General features: G+C 42.6%; 1 protein-coding gene across 1 annotated transcript; it reads right to left on the bottom strand.

The window, feature by feature from the left end:
• Positions 1-4,826: 4,826 nt before the first annotated feature.
• LOC148526490 (olfactory receptor 6B1-like) lies at positions 4,827-5,750 on the bottom strand. The gene has a single exon (XM_088470151.1). The coding sequence runs from the start codon at positions 5,748-5,750 to the stop codon at positions 4,827-4,829; it is 924 nt and encodes a 307-aa protein (XP_088326277.1).
• Positions 5,751-11,957: the final 6,207 nt, after the last annotated feature.

Here is an 11,957-nt window from a genome sequence, read left to right as displayed (position 1 = left end):
GTGGGGTATTTTTATTTGTTTTTTTCATTTTATTTGTGGGGGGCTGGAGTGGCCTTTGGATTGGGAGTGAGAGTGGGTGAAGGTGGCTGGACTGGAGTGGCCCAAGGAGAGAGGGGGGGCTGGAGTGGAACATGAGCGTCTGTTGTTGTGACACATGAGTGTCTGCTGGAGTGACACATGAAGGGCTGCTGAAGTGACACATGAGGGGCTGCTGAAGTGACACATGGGTGTTGCTGTGTATTATTTGTGTATTGCTGTGTATTATTTGTGTATGTGGCTTTTTCAATGATTTTATGTGGATCTGGCTTGTTTCAGTGTATGTTATGTGGATTTGGTTTTTCCTTTTTTTTTTAATTGTTCTGGCTTTTTATTTCCCTTTAATAGTTACCTCCACAGTGATTGTGTGCATGCGCTTTTACATGCTTCTACAAACATCATAATTAAGGCAATTGGAATTTTAGACAGAATTGTGTAATTTTTTTTTAGGGTTGTATTGAAATTGTTTTACAATTTATGGCCATATTTCTATGTATTAATAAAATATATTTTAATTGCCTGAGCATCTATCCATTTGTCAGCGCTCCCTGTTAAGAAAAATAGTTTTCTACCTTGTTGTGCTTTGGTAGGGGTGGCAATCTAGTCCAACACGAGCTGCAGCATTACTGTATTTGGATATAGAAAAGTCTGATACAGACTAGATTAGGCTCCAGGTTGTTTTCTTTTTCTTGCAATTGCATGCAGCATTGACATTGCATCCACCTCTGAACCAGGCCCATAGTCTGCTGGCTAAGTTTTCAAGGTATGTGCGGGGATGCATTTCATTCTACAGTAACTGTTGGAGGCAGCCATGCAATATGAAGTTCTTGAGGTCCTTGTTTTTTATATGAGGACTAATGGCTTAGGACAAAATATGTACTGAAGTTTAAGAGGCACTATCAGCAAGGACTTGGGTTAGGTGTCTAACTTGCAGCCCTGGGTTTGTTTGGTCTGGTCAGATATCCTGCAGCAGTTTTTCCATTACCATCAAGTGGCTGATGCAATGGATTTGGCCCATCCAAGGTTAATCAGAACATTGACTGTGGTGGTGTTGTGGTGTCTCTTACCTTGATTAGGTATGCTGGTATACAATTGGGAAACCGTCTGCCTTAATACTGGCAGCTGGCTTCCCGACTGTCATATCCCGGCGAGGGTGAAATGCCAGGCATCTAGATGTAGATGCCTGACATTTCCCTAACACCGGGTAGCGGATAGCCATGGGGGGAAGGGTTAGGTTTAGGGCACCCGGGAGGGACTTAGGGCTAGGCACCCCCCCGGGAAGGTTAGGGTTAGGCTAGGGGGAGAGAGGGTTAGGGTTAGGCACCCCCGGGGGACTTAGGTTTAGGCAGTGGGGAAGGGGGGGTTAGGGTTAGGCACTTAGAGGGGGGATTAGGGTTAGGCACTTTGGGGGGAGGTTAGGGTTAGGCACCCCTAAGGAGGGTTAGGGGGTTAGGTTAGTATATACTTAAGTTAGCGACAATCGGGATTTCCAGCGCTGTCGGGCTTCCACTGCTGGTCTCTGCACATCTGTCGGCCAGGCGCTGCCGGGAATCGAACCGCCGTCCGTGCGGCCGGCGGTATTTCATACCGAGTCCGGTGTGCTAATGTGCCGAATGGCTGCCTATTTTCCTCAGGGCTTTGTGTAGAGTTTTGGTTGAGGTTATCGGTTAGTCCTCTGGTGCCAGGGCTGCTGCTCATGGAGAGAGAGAAATACAAGGACTCTCCGGCACTGGCAGGGCACAAACATAAAACATGTGTTTATGACACATAACTGTATCTAGGTATTCCTTTACTTACCCATCTAGGGGAAGTACATATGTATGCATCCGGAAGGAGCCACAAGGATATCATAGAATAGTAAAGTAGAACTGGTAAACTCAGAATAAATAACCAGATGTTTATAACATAGGAATAACCCAAACAGGTTTAAAAATAAATAAAATTGCACTTTTGTAATACATTAGGATCCATTTATAAACCTGTTTGGGTTGTTACTATGTTATAAACATCTAGTTTATATCATAGGAATAACCTTCCCACGGTGGGAGGATTGGCAGATCAGTGAATTGGTGGTGCATAGTTCTACACTTTACTTCTCAGCTGAGCTTGGCCTCTATCCATGGGCCAGTGTTACCATCTAGACAGATGGTTCACAGTTTAGACATTATATGCAGGAATACTGTAGGTTTTTGACATCTGTGGAGGCCACTGCAGTATTACAGGGGCGGAAAGTCTGGTGCTAATAGGCCTATTCCCCCTTTCCTTGCTACCATATATTTTATTTCGTTTAATGTTATCAATAAATTGATGACCTTTTCTAAAATGCCATTACTGTAGTCTACATATATTAGACCGCCTCTTACCTCCCATGTACCCCATCTCCAGTCACAAGCAGATGCAAATGTCTGATGCAAGCAAATCTGCATATGCATATGGACTACTTTCTGGATATGCGGAGAGCCAATTTGCATATGTTATGCAATGAAAACTGATGTACATCTAACTTAGCATAAGCCCATATGGGTATGCAGCTGGAAAGATGCAAGAGCATAGATCATTTGCCGTATATGCAAATATTATAGACTCTGCATCCCTTGCAGTACAACATACTTTGTTGCAAATTCTGCATTTGGGCAAAATGTGCAGCTAAATCAGCATCTTTTGGGCCTGGTTCTGAGTTGGGAGCAAAGCAACAAAAAATAACAAAAGGTGCATAGAAAATTAGATTTGAGAGGGATGTGATCAAACTGAAATATAAATTGCAGTGCCAAAATAAAACTGTCCAGTATTTGTTGGCTACATACAAAAGCAACTAGTATTTAACCTGTATGCAAAAACAAATAATAATAATAATGTATTTGCACCCGGTGCAGTGCAACATCCATTCTAGATACAAAGAGCCTGATTCAGAAGTGGCTGCTAATGCATGCACTGATGATATTTATTTCTTACTGATTTGCACCTATATTTATAGGATGTCAATATAAACAGTCATGGACATGACTGGCCTGCTTTCAAACATTCAACAGGTCAGTAATTGCTGGTATTTTAGATGACATAACACCTTTATTAGGTGTTACCACTAACCTCAAGCACTGATAACTCATGCAGGGAATCACCTTTCAGCCAACCACTTTAAAAGCCTGTTTAGTGCATTTCTCCAATGCCTGTATATCAATTGTGTCAACATAGATGGTCCTGTTCCAGAGCTATATTTTTTTCCATAGTTTGCTTCCATTGTTGTTACCACTCCGATGCTCGGTCTCCTCGATAGCAGCCCATCCATACCAGCAATTCCATTGGTGGTGTTTCCAGACAGAGACCTTATATCATCTAAGTACTCTTCTGCTTTGACACTGGTAACTAACTACACTGGCCCGCAAACTGGATCCTCACTGAATAAAGCCCATATCCTCTTGTGGGGATCCCTGGTAAAGTCCAGTGGGGATCTTAGACTTTGCACCAGTGTATTTTGTTATGCCATTTTCACCTGTTTGCATATATGTGAATGTGTGTACTCTGATAACTTGGTGTCTGGTTTGAGCTCCAGGATTATTCATCTTCTCTGTGTATCTATGCATTGTTCACACAATGCCAACACATGCTGTGCTGTTCCCACAGTGCCAATACTTCTGTTTACTTTATTGCATGCTATGTGATATAAAAACAATGTCAACACCTCCGTGTACCTCATTGCAAGCTATGATTTGTACAAACAGTGCCAACACCTCTGTGTACCTCATTGCATGCCACACACTGTACAAACAGTGCCAACGTATCTGTGAACCATATTACATGCCACCAAAGCTATATACCATTCTTTGTGTCCGCATAGAGGCAAAAAGGCTACACATACAGTAGGCAAATGCAAGTTTTAGCCTTCCTTTCAATGTCTGTAGATAGTGCAAATGTGCTGGGGGACTCAAACACCCCACCATTGCTGCACCATCAATACTTATGATACCCTATTGCTAGCACAGTGTGTGTGTCTTTAAACATGGCCTCTGTGCCTGCAGCTCTGCATTTGGGAATGCAGCCCCTTCACTGACTCGCCTATGGCATTCCCATAACAGTCCCCTATTTTACAGTCACTTCAAGCTACCTCCCAGGTACACCCATGGCTTTCTGCCTGCATCTCAAATAGGAGCAATTGTATATGCAACAGAGGTCTCTGCGTATACCCATTGGTACATATGTGCTGTAGGGGTTTCCAGGAGTTTATGTGCATACACAATAGCAAACAATCACTCAAACTGCGCAAACATCAACACTGCATCCATCTCTGAATCAGGCCCAAAGTTACTCACTTTTTTATTTATACTTAGAATCAGCCGTTTTGTGTCCATCCTGCTACCTACCTAAAATGTAGACGTCACATGTGATGGTTTCTGCTCATTTTACTACATACAATAGGAAGCTTAGAGCATGACTTAGAGGTGGACACAGTTGCAGCCATGACTGCATCATTTGCCACAGCTGTGACTTCCTACTGAGATGCCCACCGGCTGCAGTGTTATTCCATTGTTGTGACTATTAAGATGCATCACTGAAGATTGCACCAGCCTATAGAGGCATAATTCTCCATCTGAACATGGATGCCTGTGTCTGTGAAGCTGCATCTTTAGACACAGTCACTGACTGCAACATACCCACATCTGGCTTGCCACCCTCCTGTTACCACCCAGAAATGCCCACCAAAATTCTATCCCTCTGTGTGCAATTTCAATCTGCATCTTAGAGCAGTAACCATTAGACACCTGCATAGTGCAATAAAGTTTTCCACAAATACATCAGAACCATCTTCTTTTTAATAAAAAAAAAAAAGATTCTTTAACTTCCTTGTTACGTAGGCTGTAGATAAATGGGTTGACCAGTGGTGTGAAGACAGCATAGAACAACGCCATTACCTTGTTTAAGGATCCTTCACTAGCAGTAGGTTTAATGTACATGGCAAACATTGTTGAGTAGAACGTGGTAACCACTAAAAGATGTGACGCGCAGGTAGAAGCAGCTTTCTGCTTTCCTGTGTCAGATGGGATTTTCAAAATAGTTCTAAGGATATAGCCATAAGACATCATAGTTAATACAACTGAGCTTAGAATGACTGAAGATGCACAAACAATAATAGTTAGTTCTTTGAAGTAAGGATCAGAGCAAGACAGCTTTAGCAAAGGGGCTGATTCACAAAAGAAATGGTTAATAACATTGGCATTGCAAAAATGTAACTGTGATAATTTAATAATTGGAAATGAAGTGGTCAAGAACCCTAACACCCAGGATGCAGCAGATAAAATGAAACAGAGCTTATGACTCATAATGCTTGTGTAATGCAGAGGATAACACACTGCTAAAAAGCGATCAAAGGACATTACTGCGAGAAGGATTGTCTCCGTGGCACCAAGGAATGTGAAGAAGAACAGCTGGGTAATGCAGCCAGAGAATGAAATGCTTTTTTTGTTCCTTGGGATGTCCACTAAGATCTTTGGGACAGTTACTGAAATGTAACCCAGTTCTAGGAAGGATAAATTACCAAGAAAGAAATACATGGGTTTGTGAAGCTTACGAACAAACCGTATTATGATGATGAGGGATATATTCACAATGAGGGTTGTGATATACATTATCAGGAAAAATACAAACAAAAAGTTCTGGTAGTCCTGAATGCTAGAGAAACCCAGGATAATAAATTCCTTCACATTAGACTGATTCCCCATATTTCTGTTCTACTGCAGTAATAATAAAAAGAAAATGTTATACAGTATAATTGGGAAAATGTGTGACCATAAGAAACCTGAAAATAATCTTATTACTAAACTGTGAATATTAAATACTACAATACTGACATTTATCATGATGTGGTCCTACTGTATTGGATGCTGTGTGTATTAGTTTATGCTAGGCAACTAATGGCAAAGCATCTTGGCATCTCCCTTTCATACAGTCTTGTGGAAGTACTATCATGAAGATTATCTATACTACCACAATGGTAGAAGAAGTAGAAAAGAAGGCTGTTTGATTGTAGATATGTTTTGCTAAAATTAAAAAAATAACTATTATGCTCACCTCATATATCTGTCTATAAGCAATAAAATGTTCTATTTGTACTTTTGCCATATTAAATATTTCTAAAGCATTCTATATTAATAATAATTGAAGGTCATAAAGTATGTAGCACAGTTGATGCACTCTGGTGTAATATGATTGCACATCTAGGTACAGTACACCTCTAAATTGCAGAGGGTTAAGCTGAGTATAGGCATGGACCTTGAAGAGTGCTGGTGGACAAAGTGCAAATCTCTGAATGTTATAAGACCCACGTCCTAGCTGTGCCACAAGGAGATCTCATTGAACCTGGAACTGTGTGGCATGGCCAAGTGTGTGTGAGTATGAGTGTGTGTGGTAGGGGGGATGTAGGCAGGATCCCGATGGTCAGGATGCCGAAGGTCACAATACAGTGGCATCCCATTGGTCAGAATCCCAACACATTCTGGCAGTAAGTATTAGGGTTGGGAGGAGGCTTACGGTTAAGTTTAGGGGTGGGGGGAGGGTTAGGGTTAGGCGCTAGGCAGAGGGTTAGGGTTAAACTGCAGGATGGGAGGGTTAGGATCAGGCTGCAGGATGAAAGGGTTAAAGTTGAGCTATGCGATGGAAGGTCAGGGTTAGGTTGTGGGGGGTTAGGGTTAGGCTGTGAGAGGGGAGAGTTTAGGATGCCACTGTTGGTATTCTGAACATCGGCATCCTGACTGTTGGGATTCCATACTCAGCCCGGTGGGGGTGTATACATGACACTCTCTACCTGCTGAGAGGGGCATGGCTGTACACAATGGGATGCCTGGACTCAGAATTTGCAGCTGATGAAGGGCTCCCTGATAAGTTCTGGAACGATATTCATGTATATTTTGGTGCCACCCATTTTATGAAAATACACCTTTTCCACCATCTTTATCCTTTCTCTTATAACAGTAATCTCACTCAGAAAACTTGTTGACCCACGGATCTGCTAGCCAATGTGTGCCTACTCCCAAACTTACAAGGAACACCTTCACTTCATCAAACTCCACCAATCCAAACTTCAATTTTTTTGTAAAATAAAACCCCACCTTGTCTTATAAACCCCTGTGCCTTGGTAGACATCATGGCACAATTGTACAGATAAAAGGTGCATGAGGAATACAAAGTTTGCACATTAAGGGGCCTATTTATGATTCCTAATGGGCCCGTTACACATGTGGAAATGGCATTTTCTGCATATTTTAAGTAACAAGCCAATTAATTTAGGGACACAATTCACCACCTAATATTCAGCAAACTCAGAAAATCAAAAGTTTTTGGACATTGCTTATGGGAACCAATGCCATCTTTAGATGGTGTTGGTTCCCAGAGCCCCGCTCCTTTCTATGGGAAGGAGGTCCTGGGTTGTTAAGAGGGATTTGATCAGATCCCTTGCCTCTTTCACATGTTGACCACTCAGGTCAAGCACGCACAGAAAGTCTTCACAGCACCAGTAAGTAACACTGCAACTTTCCAACACTGCAACATTGTTCCCGTAAAAAGTATTTTTAATGAAGTACAGATATATTAAAAAACTTGTACCATCCGATTCATGGAGCGTTTGCTGTGTTGCCATTAAATAAACAATACATATCTATTTTATGTTGTACTAGTTGAGGTAGCTTTTTCCTGACAGTAATAAATATGTTAAATTGTACTCATGGTGCTTGAGGAGGTTTTTAAGTGATGATGTTGTTATGTTTTTTATGATTCTGTTGACTGCACGTGTAATTTTTTTAATGTACATATTTGTGTTTGTTGTTGACAATAAAGTTTTGATTAATTTTGAATAATGAAGTATCCATGTCTGCAATTTGCAGTGAGCTGGATACTTAATTATAGTGGGCCACCTGGTCAACTATGATGAATAGGCCCCCAAATGACCTGCACATTATAAATGACCTTTAGTGAATTCTATGGACTAATGGATGTAAATAAAACAGAAGTAGAGATCCACAAACAAAACATTAACTGAAAAGATGTGATCTAATTTACCAGGAACCTCAAGATCAGAAAAATGTTGTGCATAAATCTGATAATGGATATAACGGAGATATAACATCAAAGCCCAACCAAATTGAACTTTAGGCGTACCTTCTTTTACACTTTTCTGTTTTTCTTTTAAAATACTGTGTTTTATCCTAATTTAACTCAAGTAACCATTTTCTATAAAGTACTTTAGAATGAGAAATATAAAAATCAGTTTTAAAATAAGGATTTTAACAACACTCAATTGTTATACATCTATGCAAAAAAATAACATCTAAGAAGTGATATACAGTATTTTATCATCAGATGAAAAGCAGCCATTGAACCAACATAAAAAACTCAATCAAAATCATTAACAAATCAAGTCATTGCCATCACCTAAGCTAGGCATGAGCTCTGACAACAAGTGGACGAAGTGTGGCGCAGCACTGGTGAGCTACATATAATTAGTTGGTACTGTTTACTGTTTCTAGAGAATTTTTTTAATTTAAATTTAATTTATGAAAAAAAAAACATATATTATATATAGTGTGTGTGTGTGTGTGTGTATGTATATATATATATATATATATATATATTCTGAAATTGTTAGTCTATTTTTCAATAGTTAAAAATAATAATAATAATAATAATAATAATAATAATTAATAATAAATAATAATAATAATAATACAGAATGCTGTACAGTATATGTACTTCACTATATCAAAGTTTATGTAAGACCTTCTTTATCTCCTTTCTTCTGTCTTCTCTTTTCTGTCATGATGTCTTCTGTACAAAGGAGCTATCTTGTAACTCATCATCTGGCAGCACATTTAGTTTTAATCAAAATGACAGTACTATCGACATATCATGTACTTCTACAATTTTATTACTATGAGACAAAGCTGTAATAGTGCACCTCATAATCAGGGCCACCATCAGGGGGGGTCTGCCGGGCCTGGAGAGAGCAGGGGCCCAGTGCCAGCAAGGCAGAAGATACGAATCGTGCTTGGACAGCCTGGGAGAAACAGTGCAGCGCCGCTGACGGTATTTGAAACATGGCACCATCCGTGAGCATTACAGCTCGCGGACTGTCGGCCAATCAGGAGTGGCCGCAATGGCCGTTCCTGATTGACTGCTGGTACGCGAGCTGTGATTGGCTCACGGCCAACGCCCTATTTGAAATACCGCCGGCAGCGCTTCGCTGTTTCTCCCAGGCTGCCGTTGTACATATGCGCCGCTGTCTCCCTGGGCCGGGCCCGCTGATGCTGAGAAACAAGGTAGGAGTCTGAGTCCCTGCCGTATGCCCCTCCACCTAGTGCAGCTGGCCTTCCCTGCCCTAACCCCCTACTTCAGCCAGCCTTCACCTGCCATGTGCTCCCCTTGTCCAAACAGCCTTCTCTGCCCTGTGCCCCCCCAGTCCAGCCAGCCTTTCCTGCCCTGTGCTCCCTCTAATCAAGCCAGCCTTCCCTGCCCTGTGCTCACCCTAAACCAGCCATCCTTCCCTGCCCTGTGCCCTCTAATCCAGCCAGTCTTTTCTGCCTTGTCCCCCCTTCCCATTCCAGCCTTCCCTGCCCTGTGCCTCCCCCTAGTACACCTAGCCTTCCCTGCCCTGCCCCCTCTAGTCCAGCCAGCTTTCCCTGCCCTGTGCTCCCCAATTAAGATCCAGCCTTCCCTGCCCTGTGCACCCCCAGTTCAGCCTTTTCTGAGCCCTCCAAGTCCAGGCTTCCCAGCCGTGTGTCCCCATGTCCATTATTCCTTCCCGACCCCAAACTTTTGAGAATTTTTAAACTGGTTTAATCACCAATTGATGTCTCACCCCCCAGTGTAACTCCGCCCACCTCTGCGCCATCCCCCAGGGGGGCCCTGCCTATTATGTCAGTACCGGGCCCCACGATTTCTGATGACAGCCCGGCTCATATTAAGGGCATTTTAAAAGTTGAGGGTGCCCCCCACCGGACAGCAACCCCTCATACCTGTGTTGGAGGCAAATGTGTCCATGTGGCAGCCCCTCCCTATACTTGTTACCAGAGGTGCTGCCATTTTAGCAGTGATGCATTTGGAAAGATGGCGCATGTGCAGAAGTTAGCATAGGCTCTGGCACAGTGAAGAGTCTTTGCTATTTTTTAAGTTCTAAAAATTTGTACAAAAGTAATTCTAATACTAGAGCCTTTATTGTAAGTTACATCATATCAGAATCTTTTGGCTGGTATGCAACATACAGGAACTCCTTGGCTGTTATAAACTCATACATAAAAAATGTTTTTGGTAATAAATTGAGACACTTTGGGACATATTCAATTGGGCGTGAGGTTTATTGGGGAAAACCTTGTGCCCCTCGCACCCAATTTTGGAATACCGCGGGTATGCGCACCCCCGATCCCCGCTGTATCCTTTAAAAAAAATAGCACTAAAATCCCCACACCTCGTAAAAAAAAAAAAAAAAGCACTTACCTGCTCTGTGATCTTGGCAGCTCCCGGTGGCCTCCCCTCTATCTTCTTGCTGGAGAGGGGGCTGCTGGGAGTCCTGGGGGCTACTGAGAGGCACCAAGGGCTGGTGGGAGGGGCAAGGCTGCTGGGAGATGTAGTTCTCCCAGCACCCATTCCGTGGTGGAGCACACAGACACTTGGGGAACACACACCGGGTGCCACACACACACACAACACTCATACACACACTGACATACTTACCCTGCAGCAGAGGACCCAGCTTCCGACGCTGGATACAGAAGATGCAGAAGATAGCGCTGCAGAAGGTAAGTAATAAAGGACTAATTAAGCTAAGTTGAAACTTCCAATTGCTTAATTAGTCCTAAGTGGGGGTGCCGCCGGGGTCCCAGAGCAAGTCCCACTGATGTTTCCTAAAAATAAAGATTTTAGGCAAAAATCACACTTGCTCTGGGGTTGCGTGATTAAAAAACCTCCCAACAGTCAAAAAAAACCAAATTACACCTAATTGAATTGCAAAAATCCCGCACCTACAGGAAAAACCTTGCAGATGCGGGATTTTGGCAATTCACGCACCCAATTGAATATGCCCCTTTGAGTGATATATAAGCTTGTTAGGTACATATAGATGTGTCCTCATACATCATTGCTGCAGTTGCATCACACACCGCCCCCCCCCTCGGTGCGCCAATTCCCATGATACTTTGCTAGCGCTGGGAGTCTTATTTGCGACTATTTTGCAGAAAATGCATCTTAGTCACACCCAGATATCAAATTTGTGATATTCACATCTAATTATTCAGCTAAGTCTCCTGGTGCTTCCTGGTACAACACATTGCTACTAAGATGCATTTTGCCAAAAGAAGACACAAAAAAAGACACTCAACATTAGCAGAGTAGCACGGGATCTGTCAGCTCACTCACGTCAGGTATCTCACACCTTATGGCATATTGAGGCTAGTTGTATGAGGACACATCTGTATGGCAGGTATACAATCAAATAGATACGCTGCTGACTGCTATATAACCATGTGTGATAGTATACTGTATAATCCTATGAGCTGGTGGATATATAGTTAGAGCTCTTTGGCTGATGAATACATAAGTTGTATTGGGCATTACCGATGTTGTAATAAGAGTAGAGGTTCATGTCTTCATTAACACAAATTGGGAAAATGGGAGAGGGAAATGGGAGTGACTTTTGCACAAGTAATTGAAAAATATAATCAATCGGAAGGGATGTAGTTAATAGACCGGCGGACGCAATGCCACCGGTCTACATCCCGACACGACCTCCTCGACAAGGGACTTAAGATAGGCGTCGAAATGCCGACGCCTATCATAATCCTGATGCCGGAAGAGCAACCCCTGCCATCCCGATCGTCCTCTGATGGTTAAGTATAACACTTAGCCCGGGATGGGGGTTTAGGTTTAGGGACCCCCGGGGGGAC

The sequence above is a fragment of the Taudactylus pleione genome, unplaced genomic scaffold (assembly GCF_031769625.1).
Source record: "Taudactylus pleione unplaced genomic scaffold, aTauple2 ptg000095l, whole genome shotgun sequence".
In the NCBI taxonomy this organism is placed as follows: domain Eukaryota; kingdom Metazoa; phylum Chordata; class Amphibia; order Anura; family Myobatrachidae; genus Taudactylus; species Taudactylus pleione.
This window is presented reverse-complemented; position numbering and strand designations above follow the sequence as displayed.